General features: G+C 40.7%; 2 protein-coding genes across 3 annotated transcripts in view; one reads left to right on the top strand and one right to left on the bottom strand.

Moving 5' to 3' along the window:
• KCNH1 (potassium voltage-gated channel subfamily H member 1) overlaps positions 1-23,966 on the top strand; it is a gene marked incomplete at its 5' end in the record, with an annotated part of 415,511 nt that overhangs the window by 10,553 nt on the left and 380,992 nt on the right. For both annotated transcript variants that reach the window (XM_081224401.1, XM_081224400.1), the window contains one exon: positions 23,498-23,621. In XM_081224401.1, the coding sequence (XP_081080527.1) occupies positions 23,498-23,621 (124 nt within the window). The remainder of the gene's footprint in view (positions 1-23,497; positions 23,622-23,966) is intronic.
• LOC308612722 (very long chain fatty acid elongase 7-like) lies at positions 18,871-19,894 on the bottom strand (the record flags this gene model as incomplete). Its single annotated transcript, XM_081225372.1, is given in 2 exon segments — positions 18,871-19,717; positions 19,721-19,894. Coding segments are annotated over 2 exon segments (843 nt in total). The 3' UTR covers positions 18,871-19,048.

Raw genomic sequence — 23,966 nt, 5'->3', positions numbered from 1 at the left:
AATTAACTTTGTCATTCTCTCCCCCAGCTTCACAATGCCCACCTCTCACTTGTCTCTAGCAGTGCCTTCTCTTTGAAGGTTCTGGTTTTCTTCTCTCTCTGTATCTCCCTCTGGGTCTCAGTTTCTCCTGTACCGTCTCCGAGGATCTTGAGCTCTCTCCTCACTCACTCTCTGGGTCTTGCTGTGGGTCTCTTGCTCTGCAGTGTCCTCTTCAGCTCTGCCTCATGCTCTGTTGCCCCCCACCCCCACCCCCGGCTCCATGCCTCTCCGTCCCCTCCCCTCTTCTCTCCTTTCCTCATCTCTGTGTCTTCCTGTTCGTCTCTGCCCATTGCTGCTTGCCCTGCCGCTGATTGTCTCTGTTGCTGCCATCTGTCTTTATCAGTTTCTGTCTGTCATCTCTCTCCATCTGTCACTGTTGCTGTCCATCTTTGTCTGTAGTCTCTGCCTCCATCTCTGCCCCTCTCTTGTCTGTCCAGTTCTCCCCTCATGTTGCCTCTGTCTCTGCTCTTTTGTGTATCTGTCCGAGGTTCCCATTTCTCTTCCAAGATGCCCTTTCTCCACCTACTCACCAGCATTGCGCCTGGTCAGCTCTGCCGACCTCTCAGCTTCAGGGTTTAGTTTTTGTTCTGGAGAGAGAATCTGATTGGCCCAGCACTTACTGTGGGTTGTTTGGTCAGTTGATCACTCCTGGTCTACTCTGCTGTGTCTGGGTCCTGGATGGGGGAGCAGGATGTGGAGTTGTGTGATATACAGATAAAGCTAGGCAGGGAAGTTGGGTAGAGCTTTCCAGTGGACAGAAGTGTCCCCTGCACTCCTGTAATGCCTGGGACAAAGTAGATACTCAAATATTTGTTGCATTACACTAAGCTGCTCTGAGATTCCTTCCATCCACGCTGATGCTATACCCTGTCCTCACTGAGCCATTTGCCATGAAAGTGTTAAAATAATACAGGAGGTAAATGTAAAACTAACCTTAAAAAATCTTTTTCTAGTACCATTCAATATTTTCATATTGCTTACTTTAAGCCACTTTTTTCTTAGTTCTGGAAATGAAATTTTTGTGTTATTCAGTGATGGTCTAGGAGTTTTGTTTAAAGTGCATATAATATGTACAGATGTGTGTTAAGAAATTATTATGACTATAAAAATGAGAATAAAACACCTGGTTGACTAATCTCTTGCACCACTTTTTAGCACTTGATCACACAAATAAATGTTTCTTAGCAGTAATTCAACGAATCATTGACCTCTTAGTTATTAAGTAAAATATCACTGAGTAATGAAAAAGTCTGTGTTTCTAACACTATTTCATGTATATTCTCATTCCCTTCCATTCTGCTTGTGAAATGAATTCATCTGTTTTTATTGTTTTTTGTTTTTTTTTCGGTACGCGGGCCTCTCACTGTTGTGGCCTCTCCCGTTATGGAGCACAGGCTGCGAACACGCAGACTCAGCGGCCATGGCTCACGGGCCCAGCTGCTCCGTGTCATGTGGGATCTTCCCGGACCCGGGGCACAAACCCGCGTCCCCTGCATCGGCAGGTGGACTCTCAACCACTGCGCCACCAGGGAAGCCCCTGTTTTTTTATTGTTTTTAAATCCTTTAATTTGATGCTGAATGAAGATGGAATTCAGGTTTTTGAAACCACGTACTTAGGGGTAACTACCCAGTCAATGAAATGTTTGAATTTGCTTTTGAAATTGAAATGTCTCTCCCCATTGCAATTTACTGACTTAATCAAAATGTATTTCTGTAGGATATTAAAATCAGAGACAAAGCAAACAACTATTAAATCTCTTGGGAGTTCAGTTTGTCTAGCGCAAAGATTGGGCCCTTGACAATTTGGAAGAGTCATTTTCATGGAATTTTATTGTTGAAAAGCCACAATAGAGCCACAAAATGACTTTTGCTGATATTAAGATTTTAGATGTACCATACTGACTTCTCTTCTTCTCATCCCATCCTCTCCATTCTCCCAAATATTACCAAATCTTTTGATCTGTCTTTTTTGTTTAAAAATTTTATTGATTCATTCATTTAGCAACCACATTCCATGCGTGTGTGACTGAGGCCCTTGGCAGTGAAATATTAGTGTTTCTTAATTAGAGGCAGGGCTAAGACTTCTAACTCTCAATCCCATTCTCTTTTCACTGCATGTGTTTTACATGAAAGAATGAAAACATTAATTGGAAAGCGCTTTGGTGTCATTGGGGTCCATTGTCGTCCTCTGCCCTCTCATACTTTTGTTGTTTAGAAGGAGTGAGCCTGTAAGTGAAGGGTGAGGTGATCTAAGCCACTAATTACCACAGGCCAAAGTCCCCGCCATAATGTCACTTGAGGTGCAATGCAAAGACCCATCCCCATCTGCCTCCCCCACCCACCATATGTCAACACCTTCAACATTAGGGATTCTGGGCATCAGGTTAAGCATTATTCTGTCCCTAGTGTCCTGTCTTAAAATTCAAACCTTCTGAGAGAGGTGATACTTTAAATCACTAACAGCTAACTCTGAATTTGTTTATAAGACAATGTTTTTCCACGATGGGAGAAATAAGTTGATCTAAGTGACAGAAAGCTCAGAAAAGAGAGAAAAGTACAGAAAGAGGAGATGAAGTATCCCAAACTTAATCTGCTTCACAATCTTGCTTAAGCCAGATCTTCACTATATTGTAAACATTGTTGACATATAACATTACAAGTGGCAAAATCCTCTAGTTACTGTAGATAAAAGATGACTAGTGCCCAAAGAGAATCTAAAGACCAGTTATCATTTCTAATTGAGTCCAGAATTTTTTTGGCTACTAATATTTCAGAAACAATCCAGGGGAGATTGCAATTCGTGTGAGTTAATAATAAAGATAGTGATGATGATGATGTCAATGACAATGGTAACATCAGGTATGCCTGGTACTGTTCTAAGTGCATTCATTCATTCATTCATTCATTCAACAAACACTCATTCAGTACTACTTCCTATGTGTAAGGCACTGTTCTAGATGTTGGGCATTCAGTGGTGAAAGGAAAAAAAAAAAGGCAAGCTCCCTCATGAAGCTTGCGTTCTACTGGGGAGGTAGATAATAAGCAAACAAGTAGATGTATAACATGTCAGATGGTGTAAAGTGCTTGGTGAAAGTAAGGGAAAAGGAAACAGGTGTTCTCAGGTGGAGTGTTTTTTTTTTTTAATTAGTTGATTCATTGGATAGCTATAGGAAAGGGACTAACAATTGGCAAATATGCTAAGAGTCCTACATTTGGTTAGGTGTTTTTTGTTTTTATAAAAATTAATTTCTGGTATGGATTTTATTTAGGTTCAGGTAAATAAAGTCATTGTTTCCTGGTCTTTGTCTAGTGCTTATATACATGCCTATTGTCCTCATCATTTATCTCAATCAGTCTTCTATAGTTCTAAAAGAAAAAAAAATATATTTTTACTCAAACCTGCTTTTTGTAAGAGCGCTGATATCCTTAGTAAATCTATAACATTGAAAGTGTCATGAAGATGTGTTCTCTTCTAAGAAAAATATCCCAAGTTATTAGAAGCGTATTGTGAAATATTTACTGTAGCCCTCTAAATAATTGGTGTTGGCAGGGAACAATAAAGTTGTGTGAACGGCTCGCTGAGTGTAGCTTTTATCTGTGTAATTGCCCAAACTGAGTCACTTTTCTAAGTCATTGCTTTAGTTAGTTTCTCCTTTGTTATTTGTGGTAATTATGATGAAAAACAATTTTCTAATAATTTCTTTTTAGAATATCTCTGTGTTATGCTTTATGGGCAAATGGTAGGTTTGGGATGATTTTGACACATCTGACTACCGCAGTGTGGTTTGGCTCATACCCCATCCTCCAGAGAAACTTTACATGCTTGGGGGAGGGGAATCTTTCAAATGTTTAGAGAATCTTTGTTTTATTCTACTAACTGGAGGAAAACTGGTGTGTGGGCTGAGAACGGTTGAATTTAGGAAGCCTTACATTTAATTGTGTGCAGTCTGACAGCTAAAGACCCTCAGGGAGTAAAAAGGCATCAGAGGGAGACTGTAGAATCTGGTTAATTTGCATCAAAGGCCTGGAGCCAATGGGAACTTTCAGATGAGAGCCAATGAATAAATTATGTCTCCTTCCTCAAGCAAGGGCAGCCAGGTTGAACCCCCATGTTTTACTGAACAATGTGGAAGAGACTTGATCAATTCAGAAAATATGAATTTGGAGGCAGGCTTAGTGCTTCAGATGGGCCACTGGCTGATTGGAAGTTACACATTCTACCTGAAAAACCTGTATATGTGTGTACACACACACACACACACACACACACACACAAGATATGTATGTATATGTCAAGAGTATATATCTTACCTGAATTTTATTGATTCCAAAGACAGATTTAGGCATTTTCTGTGTATATAAATGGACCCACCAATATGTGATTTATTGCTACTGTAGAATCCCTTGACAATACAGTACATTTTTACATTAATACTGTACATCACATCCTGTCTCCAAATCCAAACAATTCCACTGAGCAAAAGCCGGATACAGCACGGTTCACCTGAAATGTGAGTATCACATCCCACTGAGTCGAGTTTAGAAGGTGTTTCTGCTATTTTTAAAGTGACCCAGGCTCTACAGAGTCCAGCGTTTGGAGATGTGATATTTCAAGGTGAGGGCTGGTTGATTACTCCACATGGGTGTGAAGCTTGCCAGGTTGCAGAGGTGTCTTCTTACTCGTTCTTTGTTATAAACCCAGTTACTTAGAGCATCAGATTTTATTACTGCCAGAAGCATGGAGATCTTCTAGTTTGCCCCCATCGAGACTCACAGAGCTGAAGTGACTAACCCACACAGCTCATCAGGGCCAACACTGCCACTAGAACCCAACTTGTCATTGCCCCCATTGTTACTTTCACATGGTGCTCTGGGAACCTAGGGAATAGCTGGGGGGTGGTGGATTAAAAAGGTGGCTCTTACCCCTCATTCTTCCACTAACTTTCTTTGTTGGCTCGGTTCCTTGGTGCTTCTCCATGTCATCTCAGGGCCTTTTTCTCACTGGGTGGCCTCCCACTAGCTGGACTTCTCACATGGCAGCTCAGGGCTCCCAAGAGTACAGAAGCAGAAGCTGCTGGACCTTAATGCTTATGGGATTGCAGTAACATCCATTCTACTGCAGTCTGTTGATTGGAGCATGTCACAGACCCACCTAGATTTAAAGGGACAAAAGAAAAGCGTGAATGCAGGGAGGCACAGTTTATCGGGGGCTACCAGTATAATCTCAACTGTTTATAGTGATGTTTTTTTTTATAAATTAATTTTATTTATTTATTTTTGGCTGCGTTGGGTCTTCCTTGCTGAGCGCGGGCTCTTTCTAGTTGTGGTGAGCTGGGACTACTCTTTGTTGCAATGTGGGCTTCTCATTGTGGTGGCTTCTCTTGTTGCAGAGCACGGGCTCTAGGTGCGGGCTTCTGTAGTTGTGGCACATGGGCTCAGTAGTTGTGGCTTGTGGGCTCTAGAGAGCAGGCTCAGTAGTTGTGGCGCATGGGCTTAGTTGCTCTGCGGCATGTGGGATCTTCCCGGACCAGGGCTCAAACCTGTGTCCCCTGCATTGGCAGGCGGATTCTTAACCACTGTGCCACCAGGGAAGTCCTATAGTGATGCTTTGACTGCACCAGCTACCACTGAGTCAAGGGCCTGAGACATGTAAGGGGCTGGCCTTTCTAAAAAACATTTTTTAAAAAAAGAAGAGAGAAAGTGAAAAGGTCTGACAAAGCACTAGTAGTGTTCTAGAAGGGATTGTATTGTCTCTTTTTCTGTAGGTATTTTGTGAAGACTCTCACCAGTGTGATTCAGTAGTGCCAGGAGGCAGGAGAGCAGATGCTCTCTCAGTACCCTTTGGGGTATTAGAGGTTTGCTCCTTGTTCATGTGTTAGAGCCCATTTTATCCTCACTGGAGACTGGCTGAAGGAGCCAGATGAAGGTCAAAATACAGCATCAGCTTTTTTTACTGTTAAACTAGATTAGAGAACACAGCAATGCTATCTGTCTCCTTCCTCAAGCCTAGGTGTTGGCTTCTAGGCTGTGAGTTACTGACCTACACCTAGGCCAAGAAGCTGACAGCAGTGGGCTGGCAGGGCCTGTCACAAGTAGGTTCTGAGTGTCATAAGGAGACAAGTAACTCAAGCCCTCCCTCTCTTCTCCCACCACACTGGGGCTCAGGCTAGTTTGAGAGGCCAAGACACACAGAGTGGACACCTCTTGCTCTTTTTTTTTTTTTTTTTTTTTTTTTTTTTTCTTTTTGCGGTATGCGGGCCTCTCACTGTTGTGGCCTCTCCCGTTGCGGAGCACAGGCTCCGGATGCGCAGGCCCAGCGGCCATGGCTCACGGGCCCAGCCGCTCCGCGGCATATGGGATCCTCCCAGACTGGGGCACGAACCCGTATCCCCTGCATCGGCAGGCGGACTCTCAACCACTGCGCCACCAGGGAGGCCCTACCTCTTGCTCTTGATATGCCTACTGATAGCTTGATGACTCTACTTAGGGAGGTATAAGTGAGGGGGAGGGAGAAAGGGGTCGAAAGTATTCATTACAACATTTCTTTATAGCAAAATGCCCAGGTGTGGAAGGATACATGTTGCCTTCATAAAAGCCCTTTACTAAAGTAGAGCTTTATAGAGTTACTGTATTCTGCCTAACCTAGAGTCCCAGAGTACTACCAAGGACTCTGAAGGCATCTCAGAATTTGTGAGCTCTGGTTCTGCTGATTCTGTTAAAGATTATTGCAGAATGTCATATAGTTAAGAACATTGGCTTTGGTGCTTGTGATGGTTAATTTTATGGGTCAACTTAACTGGGCCACGGGATGCCCAGATATTTGGTTAAACATTATTGTGGGTGTTTCTGTGAGGGTGTTTTTAGATGAGTTTAGCATTTAAATGAGTGGACTGAGGAAAGCAGATTGCTCTCCCTAATGTGGGTGGGCCTCATCCAATCAGTTGAAGGCCCGAATAGAACAAAAGTCTGACCCACTCCCAAATAAGAGGGAATTCCTCCTGCCTTACTGCTTTTGAGCTGGGACATTGGTTTTTTTTTTTTTCTTGCCTTTGGGTTTGAACTGAAACATTGGCTCTTCCTTGGTCTTGAGCCTGCCAGCTTTCAGACTGGAACTTATACCATCAATTCTCTGGGTTCTCAGGCCTTCGGACTCGAACTGGAACTATACCGCTGGCTCTCTAGGGTCTCCAACTTACCAACTATAGACTTTGGGACTTGTCAGCCTCCACATGCACCAATTCCTCATAATCACTGTCTGTCTTTCTGTCTCTGTCTCTCTCTCTATATATGTCTATCTATACCTCCTATTGGTTCTGTTTCTCTGAGTAGCCTTGACTAATACAGTGTTAGATGTGAGACAGTACCTGCTCTATTAGATGTTTGACGTAGGAAGAGTTCCTTTGATTTTCTAAACCCTCTTACAAGATCTATAAAAATGTGTTAATACTAGTGCCTGCCCACCTGATAGATGAGTATTAATACATGTGATCTTGGTGGTGATGATGCTGTCTTCATAGATGAAGAATGTTAGATATCCTAACATTTCTCAGTTTAAAATCTTCAAATCTTTGAGATCCAGATCTGGCCAATTCTTTTTGTTTGTTTTTGAGTTTTTTGTTTTTTGTTTTTTTTTTTTTTGGCCATGGCCTGTGGCTCGTGGGATTTTAGTTTCCTGACCAGGGATTGAACCTGGGCCCTCAACAGTGACAGCGTGGAGTCCTAACCACTGGACCACCAGGGAATTCCCCAGATCTGGCCAATTCTGATGCAGTCCTAGGAGATTACATTTTTTTTGGATATTTTGTCCATGCAGTGGGTTACTTTCCCAATTGTTTTGCTTGGCTTCAAAATACATTTTCATTTACTGAGTTTGGAAATAGTAAATAATCTGAGTCATTTATGGTTGGATGTGGAATGCACATCACTCCATTTGGCTAGAAGATCTGTGTCACTTCACTAGAGCCCTCTTAGTTGGCATTCTTAACCAGCAGGAATATAGCCAGCTGCCTGGAGGAATTAAGGAGACTTGGCTCAACAAAGCTGTTGTCATGGAGTCCTTGCACCAGAATTTATGCACTTTTTTCAGGAGATTCCCACTTTCTGAGCCTGTCTATTCTTATGACAGATACACTTCTGGAGGAATGATGGCAAATTGACTCAGACCCACCTAGGTCCACTTCTTTATTTTATTTAACAGATCTTATCTCTCCCTCACAAGCTCCCACCCCACTGACCAGCAAGGGGAAATTAGTTAATGGGGGGACTCTGAACCTCCCAGTTAGTATCTCAAGCTCTTCCAGTTTAGGTAGTCTTTTGGAGCAACTCGGTTTGTGTTCAGATGCCGATTCTACCCACCCCATATGCTTCTCTCCATATGGTATGTGTGGTGGAGGCAGGCACGTGCGTCACCTCTGGGACCTCAGATCCCCAGATGCAAGGCCTTATTTTCCCCCACTATTTCTTTGGATCACTGGCAATGGCCCCTGGTCTACTGGTCGCTGGGTGACCGGTTGATCTGTGGGGCTCAAGTCTGCAGCTGGTGAACTTATGTTCTTTGGATCGAACAGAACTTGGTGCTCTGCCCCAACTCAGCATATATTCTCTTTCTCTCTCTCTCTGTGTGTGTGTGTGTGTGTATGTGTATATGTAACTTGACCTAATCGAGGCTCTCACTGGCCCTGATAGTTTCCTGAACCCTCAAATTGATCTTAGGCTTGGGCAGTTTGACATGCAGCATTTGTCTACATGGTCACCCCACTCCACTCTGATAACCATCTGCTTAGGCAACTACAGCAGCAGTGGGACAGTTGGAACCTTCTGGATCCTTTCCAGACCCCATGGGAGCTGAGGGAGGCTCAGGAGTGCTGACAGGGCCAGCACCTTTGAGTCACCAGTGTGGTGGTTTCTCCCACCCCTCAGTCTCAGATGGAGATCCAGACACAGCATCTCCCCTCTCTTCCTCCTCTCCTGTCCTTCCTCCTCTTCTATCATGTGTGGAAGGAGGACTACTCTAGAAATAGGTTGGCACACTAAATTTTAAGAAGTAAGAGGTGATAGTTTACAAGAGAGAGGAGAGACGAAACATTGGAAAGTTAGACAGGAGAACCCAGGCATTTAGAGGAGGAACAATTCATTCCACCCACGTCAGTATTTCCTGGGGGCATCATTGTACACTACAAGGAAGAATCATAATATATGATGACAATAATGGTAATGGTAACTCATCAATTAAAGGTCTCATTATACTTAGCATTTTTATAGGAAGGCACATAAATCTAATGTGTTGCAAAGATTTTCATAGAAATGGTCTGATCTTAGTACTTAATGGAATAAGAAGGAGACTATGTAATATAATGATTAAAAGTATGGATTTTGAAGTCAGATAGACCAGGTTCAAATCCCAACTGCACCCTGCTGTAACTATGTCCTTAGAGAGTTTTTTCATGAGTAAAATGATAAAGTCCATGACACTTCATTCAATAAAGTAATACCACCTCACAAAGATTGTTGTAAAGGTTAAAAAAAACACTTTGGTATATGATAAAGTACTTAGTACAGAGCCTGGCACAGAGTAAATTTCAGTGAATGGTACCAATTCTCATCAATACCTGGAATATCACCTATGTAGAACCCCTTAGTTCTTGATGATATGTGATGTTATGGTATTTGTATGGGTAGCCCCCAGTTTACAAATCCAGAGATTGTGCTCTGGAACGTAATTTATAGGTTACTTATTTATATCTTATAAATTGAAGAGAATCCAGAATATGCCCTTTTCCAGCCAACCAGAGCAGGGTACACATGCGTGTGCTAGGGATGGGATGGGGAATGGGGAAGAATTTCTAAATGCTTCGGTTCTCTGGTATTAGAAGGAAATGGGTTTGTGACTGGAACCAGATTCTTTCCTTCATTCACTCCAAGTCCTTGGATAAAGAGGGAATTCTTTTGTTTTCTCCCAAGGCATATTGTTTAATTTATTTGTTCGTTTGTTCAATTGAAGAATAGTTAATTTACAATATTGTGTTAGTTTCTGGTGTACAGCAAAGTGATTCAGTTATACATACATATATAAATATAATTTTTCATATTCTTTTCCATTATAGTTTATTACAGGATAGTTGGAATATAGTCCTCTGTGCTGTACAGTAGGACCTTGTTTATGTACTTTATATATAGTAGTTTGTATCAGTTAATCCCAAACTCCTAATTTATCCCTCCCTCCCATCTTTTCTCTTTGGTTCCCATAAGTTTGTTTTCTATGTCTATGAGTCTGTTTCTGTTTTGTAAATAAGTTCATTTGTATCATATTTGAGATTCTACATATAAGTGATATCATATGATATTTGTCTTTTTCTGTCTGACTTACCTCACCTAGTATGATAATCTCTAGGTCCATCCATGTTGCTTCAATGGCATTATTTCATTCTTTTTTTTATAACTGAGTAATATTCCTCTGTGTGTGTGTGTGTGTGTGTGTGTGTGTGTATACACCACATCTTCTTTATCCATTCATCTGTCAGTGGACACTTAGGTTGCTTCCGTGTCTTGGCTATTATAAATAGTGCTGCTGTGAACATTGAGGTACATGTATATATCCAGAGAAAACTCTAATTCAAAAGAGGGAGGGCTTCCCTGGTGGCGCAGTGGTTGAGAGTCCGCCTGCCGATGCAGGGGACACGGGTTCGTGCCCCGGTCCGGGAAGATCCCACATGCCGTGGAGCGTCTGGGCCCGTGAGCCATGGCCGCTGAGCCTGCGCGTCTGGAGCCCGTGCTCCGCAACGGGAGAGGCCACAACAGTGAGAGGCCCGCGTACCGAAAAAAAAAAAAAAGGGAGTTCTTAGCCCTTCTATCACATGGTGAGAAAGGAGTCTTGCTATTTGGAAGCTATAATTTCTTGCTTGGGTTAGCAATGAAAGGAAACTCTTTTGGAATTTTATTCTATGATGAGAAATCCTCTAAGTGGATGATCAATAGGCTGATGATTCTATTTCTACTGCACTTCCTGTTCTTTGTTTCCTTTCTAAAGTCAAAGAAGATGCTAGTGGTCTTGGTTTTTCCCAGATAAGGCTGTAATATGCACCCCAGGAACAGTGGCAATGCTTGAGGAACAATCAATACCTTTAAAAGATGACCTGAATACTTTTATGAGAAATTACAGTGATATCTGGAGCTTGAAATATATCCTGTTCTAATTTTTTAGTAACTGAAAAATTTAATCAATAAGTTAATCTTTTCTGATTAAATTCATTAAAAATTAAGAATATACTTATTTTTATCAAAGTAGTATATGTTCATGGTTAAAAATATCAAACTGAAAAGCTTATAAAGAAGAACAGTCATCCTGTGCCTTGTCCTTTCACCCATCCTGCTCACCAGAGGCCACATTTTCTAATTTTAGCTGTTTCTTCTTATAGTTTCTGCCAGGTCTCTAAATAACATGCATTAGAGCTATTTCCAGATGTATCAATTTTAAGTATTATCTGTTGACTTCTGTTAATTTATTTGAGCTTTTAGCTTACTTTATCTACTTCCTACCCCTCCTCCTAATATAATTATATTACTCCCTTATTGGTTATCTTTGCAGCTTTAAGTGAAATGTTTATACCTTTCATTTTACTGTATCAGCTCTAGATACCATCTCATGATTGTTTTCTCTTCTCTCTCTAAGCTTATCATTTGTATTTTTGCAGTGTTAGAATTGATGTGGTTATTCAGATACTTATAGTTAAATATTCCATGCTTTGACGTTTTTTTTTGACATCTTTATTAGAGTATAATTGCTTTACAATGTTGTGTTAGTTTCTGCTGTATAACAAAGTGAATCAGCTATACGTATACATATATCACCATATACCCTCCCTCTTGCATCTCCCTCCCACCCTCCCTATCCCACTCCTCTAAGTGGTCACAAAGCACAGAGCTGATCTCCCTGTGCTATGCAGCTGCTTCCCACTAGCTATCTGCTTTACACTTGGTAGTGTATATATGTCCATGCCACTCTCTCACTTCATCCCATCTTACCCTTCCCCCTCCCTGTGTCCTCAAGTCCATTCTCTATGTCTGCGTCTTTATTCCTGTCCTGCCCCTAGGTTCCTCAGAACCATTTTTTTTTTTTTAGATTCCATATATATGTGTTAGCACATGGTATTTGTTTTTCTCTTTCTGACTTACGTCACTCTGTATGACAGACTCTAGGTCCATCCACCTCATGACAAATAACTCAATTTCGTTTCTTTTTATGGCTGAGTAATGTTCCATTGTATATATGTGCCACATCTTCTTTATCCATTCATCTTTCGATGGACACTTAGGTTGCTTCCATGTCCTGCCTATTGTAAATAGAACTGCAATGAACATTGTGGTACATGACTATTTGAATTATGGTTTTCTCAGGGTATATGCCCAGTAGTGGGATTGCTGGGTCGTATGGTAGTTCTATTTTTAGTTTTTTAGGGAACCTCTGTACTGCTCTCCATAGTGGCTGTATCAATTTACATTTCAACCAACAGTGCAAGAGGGTTCCCTTTTCTTCACACCCTCTCCAGCATTTATTGTTTGTAGATTTTTTGTTGATGGCCATTCTGACTGATGTGAGGTGATACCTCATTGCAGTTTTGATTTGCATTTCTCTAATGATTAGTGATGTTGAGCATTCTTTCATGTGTTTGTTGGCTATCTGTGTATCCTCTTTGGAAAATGTCCATTTAGGTCTTCTGCCCATTTTTGGATTGGTTTGTTTGTTGTTTTGATATTGAGCTGCATGAGCTGCTTGTAAATTTTGGAGATTAATCCTTTGTCAGTTGCTTCATTTGGAAATATTTTCTCCCATTCTGAGGGTTGTCTTTCATCTTGTTTATAGTTTCCTATGCTATGCAAAAGCTTTTAAATTTAATTAGGTGCCATTGTTTATTTTTGTTTTTATTTCCATTTCTCTAGGAGGTGGGTCAAAAAGGATCTTGCTGTGATTTATGTCATAGAGTGTTCTGCCTATGTTTTCCTCTGAGTTTCATAGTGTCTGGCCTTACATTTAGGTCTTTAATCCATTTTGAGTTTATTTTTGTATATGGTTTTAGGGAGTGTTCTACTTTCATTCTTTTACATGTAAGTGTCCAGTTTTCCCAGCACCACTTATTGAAGAGACTGTCTTTTCTCCATTGTATATTCGTGCCTCCTTTATCAAAAATAAGGTGACCCTGTGTGCATGGGTTTATCTCTGGGCTTTCTAACCTGTTCCATTGATCTATATTTCTGTTTTTGTATCAGAACCATATTGTCTTGATTACTGTAGCTTTGTAGTATAGTCTGAAGTCAGGGAGCCTGATTCCTCCAGCTCCGTTTTTCTTTCTAAAGATTGCTTTGGCTATTCGGGATCTTTTGTGTTTCCATACAAATTGTGAAATTTTTTCTTCTAGTTCTGTGAAAAATGCCAGTGGTAATTTGATAGGGATTGCATTGAATCTGTAGATTGCTTTGGGTAGTATAGTCATTTTCATAATGTTGATTCTTCCAATCCAAGAACATGGTATATATCTCCAGCAGTTTATATGATCTTTACTTTCTTTCATCAGTGTCTTACAGTTTTCTGCATACAGGTCTTTTGCCTCCTTTGGTAGGTTTATTCCTAGGTATTTTAATCTTTTTATTGCAATTGTAAATGGGACTGTTTCCTTAATTTTCTTTCAGATTTTTCATCATTAGTGTATAGGAATGCAAGTGATTTCTATGCATTAATTTTGTATCCTGCTACTTGATGAAATTCATTGATTAGCTCTAGTAGTTTTCCGGTAGCATCTTTAGGATTCTCTATGTATAGTATCATGTCATCTGCAAGCAGTGACAGCTTTACTTTTTTTCTGATTTGGATTCCTTTTATTTCTTTTTCTTCTCTGATTGCTGTGGCTAAAACTTCCAAAACTATGTTGATTAATAGTGGTGAGAGTGGGCAACCTTGTCTTGTTCCTGATCTTAGTGGAAATGCTTTCAGTTTTTCACCATTGAGAATGATGTTGGCTGTGGGTTTGTCATATATGGCCTCTATTATATTGAGGTAAGTTCCCTCTGTGGCTACTTTCTGCAGGGTTTTTATCGTAAATGGGTGTTGAATTTTGTCAAAAGCTTTTTCTGCATCTATTGAGATGATCACATGGTTTTTCTCCTTCAATTTGTTAATATGGTGTATCACATTGATTGATTTGCATATATTGAAGAATCCTTGCATTCCTGGGATAAACTCCACTTGATCATGGTGTATGATCTTTTTTTTTTTTTTTTGCGGTATGTGGGTCTCTCACTGTTGTGGCCTCTCTCACCACGGAGCACAGGCTCCGGACGCGCAGGCCCAGTGGGCAATCAGTGGCCATGGCCCACGGGCCCAGCTGCTCCGCAGCATGCGGGATCCTCCCGGACCGGGGCACGAACCTGTGTCCCCTGCACCGGCAGGCGGACTCTCAACCACTGCGCCACCAGGGAAGCCCCTGTATGATCTTTTAATGTGCTGTTGGATTCTGTTTGCTAGTATTTTGTTGAGGATTTTTGCATCCATGTTCATTAGTGACATTGGCCTGTACTTTTCTTTCTTTGTGACATCTTTGTTTTGTTTTGGTATCAGGGTGATGCTGGCCTTGTGGAATTGAGTTTGGGAGTGTTCCTCCCTCTGCTATATTTTGGAAGAGTTTGAGAAGGATAGGTGATAGCTCTTCTCTAAATATTTGATAGAATTTGCCTGTGAAGCCATCTGTTCCTGGGCTTTTGTTTGCTGGAAGATTTTTTTTTTTTTTTTTTTTTTTGCAGTACGCGGGCCTCTCACTGTTGTGGACTCTCCCGTTGTGGAGCACAGGCTCCGGATGCACAGGCTATGTGGCCATGGCTAATGGGCCCAGCTGCTCCGTGGCATGTGGGATCATCCCGGACCGGGGCACGAGCCTGTGTCCCCTGCATCAGCAGGAGGACTCTCAACCACTGAGCCACTAGGGAAGCGCCTGCTGGAAGATTTTTATTCACATTCTCAATTTCAGTGCTTGTGATTGGTCTGTTTATATTTTCTATTTCTTCCTGGTTCAGTCTCAGAGGGCTGTGCTTTTCTATGAATTTGTCCATTTCTTCCACGTTGTCCATTTTATTTTCATAGAGTTGCTTTCAGTAATCTCTCATGATCCTTTGTATTTCTGCAGTGTCAGTTGTTACTTCTCCTTTTTCATTTCTAATTCTATTGATTTGAGTCTTCTTTCTTTTTTTCTTGATGAGTCTGGCTAATGGTTTATCAACTTTGTTTATCTTCTCAAAGAACCAGCTTTTAGTTTTATTCATCTTTGCTATTGTTTCCTTCATTTCTTTTTCATTTATTCCTGATCTGATCTTTATGATTTCTTTTCTTCTGCTAACTTGGGGTTTCTTTGTTCTTCTTTCTCTAATTGCTTTAGGTGTGAGGTTAGGTTGTTTATTTGAGATGTTCTTGTTTCTGGAGGTAGGATTTTATTGCTATAAACTTCCCTTTTAGAACTGCTTTTGCTGCATCCCATAGGTTTTGGGTCGTCATGTTTTCATTGTCATTTGTTTCTAGGTATTTTTTGATTTCCTCTTTGATTTCTTCAGTGATCTCTTGGTTATTATATAGTGTCTTGGTTAACCTCCATGTATTTGTATTTTTTCCAGATTTTTTCCTGTAATTATATCTAGTCTCATAGCATTGTGGTCGGAAAAGATACTTGATACAATTTCAATTTTCTTAATTTTACCAAGGCTTGATTTATGACCCAAGATATGATCTATCATGGAGAATGTTCCATGATCACTTTAGAAAAAAGTGTCTTCTGTTGTTTTTGGATGCAATGTCCTATAAATATCAATTAAGTCCATCTTGTTTAATGTATCATTTAAAGCTTGTGTTTCCTTATTTACTTTCATTTTGGATGATCTTTCCATTTTGACTTGGTTGTAGAAATTGGAATTTAATAACGTGTTTACGTGACAATGATGTGATATAGTATGATTTGGTTTCCCTTCCTGCACAGCTTTTGTTTTCTTTGATGTTTCTAGTTTTCTTTCCTTCCCCCCAAATTATATACATTTACTAAACCTTTTATGTTATTCCAGATTATTATTCCAGATTATCAGGAATATCATTAACTCCTGACCTCCTTTATCTCTAAATAACTTCTCTTCTGGAACTTCTGTTCTCTGAAGCATTCTGTATTGAATGTTTTCTATTTGCTTCCTTCCCTGCTTTCTATATTTGGAGCCACTTTTTTTTCCTAGTTCCCGTGTTGTCTTCTTTCTTATATTACTCCCTCATTTTGCTGATACACATCCTCAAGTCACTTCCTAAGAAAGACTATATGGGAAATAAATTTCCCAGATCTTATCTGAAGATCACATCTGAAGATATTGTTATTCTACCCTCAGATTTGATTGTTTAATTAAAAAAAATTTCTTCTGTCCTATTCTTATGTTGTACTTTCTGCTGTTCTTATTAGGATGCATGCTGTTTTTCTTTTTTTTTTTTTGTGATACCACATATTTATTATAATACACACACCAAAAACCAAATCCAAACTTTGACAGTATCCACAGAGTTTTCCACAGTCATTAAAAGTAGTTAACAGAGATAAGGGATAATTGAAGAAGTATAACATCATAATCTTATAATTTATGTAACAATGTAGTCTGCTCAGTTAAGAATTCTACTCAGTTAAGACTGTAAAATGGCAATGTCCCACAGATATTTAAAATTTTACATTTGCATTTATTTGTAATATAGATATAGGTTCTAAAGGATTCATAGAGCTTTATGTCATAAGCCAGATTTTGCAGCTGGCCTTTTGGCCTTTTTATTTGTTAGGTAAGCAAACCCAAAGGCAAGGAAGTCCTGAAAAGTGGGATGAAACTCCAACAGAAACTCTGTGTGACCCACAGAGCTGTTTAATAAAACAATGCCCATCCAATCCTACAGATAACCATTCTAATCTGCTGATGTTCATACGGAGGTGACCTCTGCCAGCTGTGATTTCTTTTCATGTAACATTCTAGCTCTCCATTCCTATTCATATAATGTAGAATGTGATTCTGTCACATGTTGCTATTAGTTCACAGGCACAGCAAACATTTTAAAGACTACAGGGAGACAAGGAGGGATTGTACAGTGCAGGGCAGAAAGTATGCAAGAGAAGAAACAAACCCTTCTGTTTTCTCTTCTTTTAGGTTTGCTTCCTTTTGGTTTTTACCCTACTGGGGTTTTTGGGAATTATGTGTATGTGTAACAGCATCTACCATACCTCCTCATTTTAGCACAGGCTGGATTTGAAGAGAAAAATAGGAAAACACTTAAGGAACCCTGAGACTCTCACAGAGAAATAAATTAGAGCTGCTGTTTCTTTTAGCTTTGCTCTCCTGTTCTTTACTATTTATTAAAAAAAATGAAATCTCCCCTTTTATCAACCCTCAAATTCTCACACTGTAAGCGAGTGAAGTCACTAAAGGCAAATAACCTTACTAATTTGCTGAGTGTGAAGAGAAAAGGCCATGGTACAAATTAATGGGTTAGGAGGGAGACACCTAACTACAGGAGTTTACAGTTGGTAAAAACTCAGGCTTTGTTGTACAATAAGTATCACTGTGTGTTACACAATTACTGGGGTACTAATTGCTTACAGTCATACAAGCATAAGCAATCCTTCAAAATCAAGTAAAATAGAACAAGGAAAAAAAACACTGTGGAAAAATTCAGAAATGTCCAAATATTGCTGTTTCTTGGGCAAAACTCTACTGATCAGTAGTTGGGTTCTCCAGCAAGAAAATATGACTTTTAGAAAGTAGCAATTTTAAAGAAATGAGAGCTATGCAAAATGAATTTCAGTCCCTCATTATATAGTTTATAAGTTTGAAAAAAAGAATTCCAGGCTGTTAATTAATTCATAATTCTGGAAAATATTTTTCCATGCAGTGAATCTGTAACAATAACTATTATACAGTCTCTCTCTTGCTCGCTCTCATTATGAGAGAGACCCTTATCACCAGATCTTCCCTGGATAATCTCTGTGCCACCATTTGCTTCCAGTTGCTTCACAAGCCACTCTTAACCCAACCCTGGGTGGTCTAAAATCATTTAATGTGTGCCAATGATATGAACATTTACACATCTAACCAATATATATTTAACCAAGGTAATCCTTTAAACCATGATATTAGAAAGTGACATTATAATACTACAGACAACTATTTTTTCCATTGATAAATTCACCTCTTTCCCAAAATATACAAAGTTCATTGCAAAACGGTAATAGCAAAGTGTTCATTAAGCCATCAGAACAAATCACCTTGTTTTCAAAATAATAACTTAACCTTAGTTTCAAGTGCATCAATGTACTACCCTAAAGGATTGTCACTTTTAAACAGTTTACACAACAAAAGCGTTGTGAGGAAGTCTTACAAGCAAAACTGGTGCCGGCTACTCAAGAGATCCATTAAAAATTACCATTAGTGATTTTAAATGATAACTGATCAAAAATACACTTAACGTTCACCCTATTAGCTCTTTAGAATGGGAATTTAAGTTTAGAGTAAATACAGTGTCTTCTGAATATAGTCAACAAGCAACAAAGCCAGAGCCCACAGTTAAAGGTTTCCAGACCCGGAAGAAGGAATCTACTGTACGGCATGGATCTCTGTCCGTGCTCAAAATATCTAACGATATTTTTCATCTATACTGGACTTCTTTGAAGAGTACTATACTGTTTCACATCCTTCTTTCAATCTAACAAAATGTGTTAAATAAAACCTTTAGATTAGGTTTAAAAGCAGCTGAAAAACTGGCTGCTTTAGGCTCTAATGATCAGAAGACTGTTATCTGGGAGCTTTGGGCTCTCAAATATCAGAAACCCCAATAACTTATCATAAAAATACAAGCTCTTGGTTTTTAAAAATATACAAAATGCACTGCACATGGAAATATCTCTTGATTGTCAAGGAAGACAAGATAGCAGTCTTATTCATAGATTTATGCTGTGCTTGAATTTCAGTGATCTTTGTCTTTGCAGATTCCATTTTTCACTGTTTTGGGTAGCCTCTGACCTTTGGTGTAAGCACGGTACCAAAAATGGAGAAAGAGCAGCAGAAAGATGCACCCGTAACTCATAATGATGTACAGAAAGACTGGAAACTGGTACTTGCAATCCTCCATGAAAAAGAACTGGCCTATGTGTATAGTGACAATAACGAACTGGACAAGCTGTATTGATGTCAAATACTTTTTCCACCACAAATACTTCTGGTAGGCTGGTCCCAATGCACACAGTCCATAGTAGGAATACATGACTACATGTACAGCTGTATTTAGAAAGGCATGGAATGTTCCCAAACCACCTGCGGCAAATTTGACTCCAAACCACCAGGTCCATGGCATGATGGTATGATGGAAGACATGCAGGAAAGTCACTTGACTATTTTTCTTACGCAGAACAAAAAAGATAGTATCTAAGAGCTCAATAAATTTGGAGAAGTAATAAAGCCAGCAGGTGCGTGCCATCCTCAATGCTGTAGGTGAGCGTGAATAGTCAACAATTTCACATCGAAAGGAATAACCTGTACCCCAGCCAGACATCACAAACTCATAACACATATACACAGAAAAGAGTACTATGAAAAAATTGTACGTTATCATCGCTTTCTTGAGTTCAAAGGGCTTTCAATTCTCCATGAGCTTTGGTCCCAGGGATGTGACAAAATAGACATAGAGTCCCAGGATGACAGTTTGTGGCAGAGGTGAGGACATGAGGAGCCAGTCTTCAACTCTTGGACCAGCATCTTTGATCCAATTACCGTAAAGACGCACGGTCCTCGATGTAAGATCACTGAAGGCCATTTTCCACAGGATTTACTCGCCGTTACAATGGGTTCCGGCGAGCCCAAGCTGAGCCCAAGTGCCCGGGCGCGGGCGCAGAGGGCGGCGGCGGGCGGCGGCGCGAGCGCGGCGTTCCTCACAGCGGGCCCTGCTGCTCCGGCCGCGGACCGAGCTGGAAACCATGCTGTTTTTCTTGATTGATCTTCTGTGTCTTATTTTTTTATGTATCTTTCTGTACTCTACTCTGTGAGACTTTATTTTCTCTTCTAACATTTATGTTGAATTTTTTTTTTTTTGTGGTATGCGCGCCTCTCACTGTTGTGGCCTCTCCCGTTGCGGAGCACAGGCTCCGGACGCGCAGGCTCAGCAGCCATGGCTCACGGGCCCAACTGCTCTGCAGCATGTGGGATCTTCCCAGACTGGGGCACAAACCCGTGTCCCCTGCATCGGCAGGCGGACTCTCAACCACTGCGCCACCAGGGAAGCCCTATGTTGAATTTTTAAATGTTACTCACTTTCAATTTACAGGAGCTCTTATTTACTTGTTCATTTGTTCTCCTATGGGTCTTCCCCACCCCCACCCCCACCCAGCATCTTGTTTTTGTTTTATGGGTATATTGTTATTTGAATCTTTCTGAGGATACTAATTAGGTTTTTTTTTTTAAGTTCTTCTTAAGAACTTAAGAGAGACAATTAAACTGACTAGACTTCATATGAACTCAGGGATAATTCAGTGAATTTTGTACTTCTTTTAAGGCTTAGTTACTCAGTTCAAGAAATGTGAGTTTTTTCAGGGAGAGAAGACCAGCATGAAGGGTTAGCTTGTCTCCAGAATAAAGTCAGAGCTCCCTGATATTCAAGACCCTTTGCAGTCCAGTCTGCAGGCTCACCTCCTGCTCATTCGTCTTCCTGGCTGCCCTGTGTGTACACCAGTCTGCTCTGTGTCCTGTGCTGCCTGACCTTTGCTCATGCTGGGTCCTCTGCCTGAAATTTTCTGTTTTTCCCACAGCCTCTTATGTTTATCAGAGACAGGCATCATATTTTCAGTTCTCTATCTATTTTTGTGTCATCTGTGGTAGGTACATTTTAGGCATTCAAAATGTTTAAGTGAATTTTACTCATCCTTCCAGACGAGAGCAACTTCCACTTTGACCACTCAGAGACACAGTCCTTTACCTCCCTCGAACAGAGTTAAGCATTTCATGCCCTGTTTCATTAGTTGTATGCTGGTAAGTTCCCGAATCACATGGACCATACCTTGTCAAGCTGGTTATCCTAGGGTTTTGCATTGTGCTTGGTATCCAATGGGAACTTGAAGTATTTGTGCATATATGGGGAGAGACAGAGGGAAGGACTGGCTGTGTATTTTTACTAAAGGCATATTTATAAGATTAGCAGGTTTGCAGATTCACTTCATGATGGTGCTGTTTTCTGTTCCTTTTCAGTATATCAAAGCATTCCCAAGAGTACATTAAGAACTGTATTACTCATCACAGTAGATATGTACACAGATGTGTATCTTCAGCAAAGAGAAAGAAATTGAACAAATAAGAAGTGATAGGCACTCTCTAAGTTTAGCCAGGGATTAGAACTTTGAAGCTGTGCATATTCATAAAATGAATCCCTCTAGTTGAAGCCCCTGCTCAGACTGACAGTAAGCGTAGCTTCCATTGCTAATAAATAAGTAAGTAAGCTCTTCTTTCATTTTAATTCTGCTACTTCTGACTGTGGAACCCATATTGTTGTTTTATCTGATGCTGAATCTCTGGCCCTATGAGGCTCAGGTTGCCTGCAAGTGCCGTAGCCCATGGGGTCAGCAGTGCCCACATCATCACACCCAGGGGTTCTCAGTGAGGAGTCTTACTTCCAGTACACAGCTGAACTCTGATGACTTGGAGTAAAAGGAAATTTTGAGTAGGAAATGAAGGAGCCACAGCACCCACCTTAGATTGGGGAGCCAGGCGTAGGATCCCAGGTGGCCCTGAAGGCATCTGCAGGCTGGGTGAGGGATGCAGCCATGCTCTCCCAGCAGGAAGGGGTGGATGAGCACCCCACCACCTGGTGACCATCTGCTAGTTCCCTCTCGTGTCCACTGTCAGAGGCTCAGGTGCGTGGGGTCCGTCTGGCTGAGGTAAGGTCTCTCTTGGCGGGGTGGGGAGCCACTGCTACAGGCCCTTTAGCTGTCAGCTTTCCTGGTGGCAGAAACCACCAAGCAGAGACATCACCTTTCACCAAGATTGCTCACACTGGAAGGGGCTGCAGCAGATTGTGAGGGCACAGTGAGGTAGGGACTGTCCTTTTGGACCACCAGAAAGGAACAGGTATCTAGGTATGCTGTGTAGCTGGAGCACTGCAGAGAGTCTTCTCAGAGCTGGTGTCAGCTAAGCTGCCCACTCAAATCTAAGAGCTTTTGAATGTTTGCAAGTGTTAATAAACAAACCAAATGTCAGAAAAAAGAGTAGATTATGGTATTTAGCTATTCCTCCTGCCTCTCCTTCCTCTATTCCTTCCCACGTAGATAGGAAAGGATGGCTACTCATATTGTGCATAAACTGTAAATGCTGTACTAGAACAAAATTAACCTCCCAATTAAATGAGGACATTACATGTCACCATTACTCCACTCCACATAGTGTACATATATAAACAAAACCCCCTCTGGTTTACAACAAAAGAAGGGTCTGTATGTGTGTTCTTTCATTCCTTTTTTTGGTCGGGGGGAGGTGTGGAAGGGGTGATTATTCTGTGGAGAAGAGAGAGCCAAGCCAAAATAATGATTATATTTAAGTTCTGGATGTTATTTGCTTAAGGTCTTGAAAGGAAAAGAGGGACACTTGATTTCCTGAGCGCAAAAGGTATCAAAGACTTTTGATCTTTAAAAATATGGAAAGTGGTGAGAACACGCTAAACAGCCCAACATATCTGGCTTACTTAATCCCCGCATCACAAGTGAATGGTGGGCCGGTGCTCCATGAAAGAGCTCTGAAATGTGCTTTCTGTGGCTCCATGATTTCAAAATCAGTAAGAAAGTTTTTGGCATTGCCAACATCTTGATCAGGTTCTATGGAGCCCTAGCATTAGGAAGGTCTAAGTCACTCCTTTATGGAGACGAAGGCTCTCTGGTGTGTGTATTCCAGGAGGCAACCTGCTGTCCCCTTGCCTTTCTAAGAAGGCCTTCTCCTCCAAGGATCAGCAAATGTTAATCAGGGTGAATAAGGCCAGTTTGTAGCTTCTGCCCAAAAGACTGACAGGGCCAAGATGCTGGATGGAGCCCAGAAGGAATTACTTTTGGATTCTCTCTAGCTCCACATTACCAGCATAATGTCACGGAGATGAAAAATTAGGACTTGAGTCTGTCTTATGGAAATCACTGGATTTCTGCCGAAAACGTTTGTTGGTTAAGCATGCTTCCTTTGGAGTACAGAAACCTCAGCATTTGCATTCCAAATATTCAGTTCTAAAGCTCTGTTCTTCTGTATTCCTCAGAGGGCCACTTTGGAGGGAAACAAAAATACCTGGATTGGTTACTATTTATGTCCTCATTGAATCTCAACTAATGTCTTGCCTCATATGCCCTTTTCTTTTCTCCTTCCCTTTCTTCTTCTATTTTTTTTTTTTTAACAGATACTAACTTTGTGTTGGGGAATGCCCAGATAGTGGACTGGCCTATCGTGTACAGCAATGATGGATTTTGCAAGCTGTCTGGCTATCACAGGGCGGAAGTGATGCAAAAAAGCAGTACCTGCAGGTATTTATGTTTGGGGTTCTGTTCAACACTCTATCCTGGTATCTTTTTGGAAAAAGAAAATGGCTTACTCAGCTTGGGAATTTCCTTTCATGCACCGTTCATTCAGGAATATTTATGGCACTATCATCTCTAGTTCACACACTGTACTGGGAAAATCAAAGAAGATCTAAAACATAGTCTCTACAACTAATGAATGTACAGTCAGTGAGATGGGAGAAAACCTAGAAAAACTCAGGAAAATCATTTTATCAATAAAATGTGAACTCAAAATTGTATGAGGTTTTAGATGGAAATTATGTGAAAGAAGATTAAATGACATCAAATGAAAATGAAATGGATGATTTT

Source organism: Mesoplodon bidens, assembly GCF_964165515.1.
Source record: "Mesoplodon bidens genome assembly, chromosome: 2".
In the NCBI taxonomy this organism is placed as follows: Eukaryota; Metazoa; Chordata; class Mammalia; order Artiodactyla; family Ziphiidae; genus Mesoplodon; species Mesoplodon bidens.
Note: the sequence above shows the minus strand (reverse complement) of the source record. Positions and strands in the feature narration are given on the sequence as shown.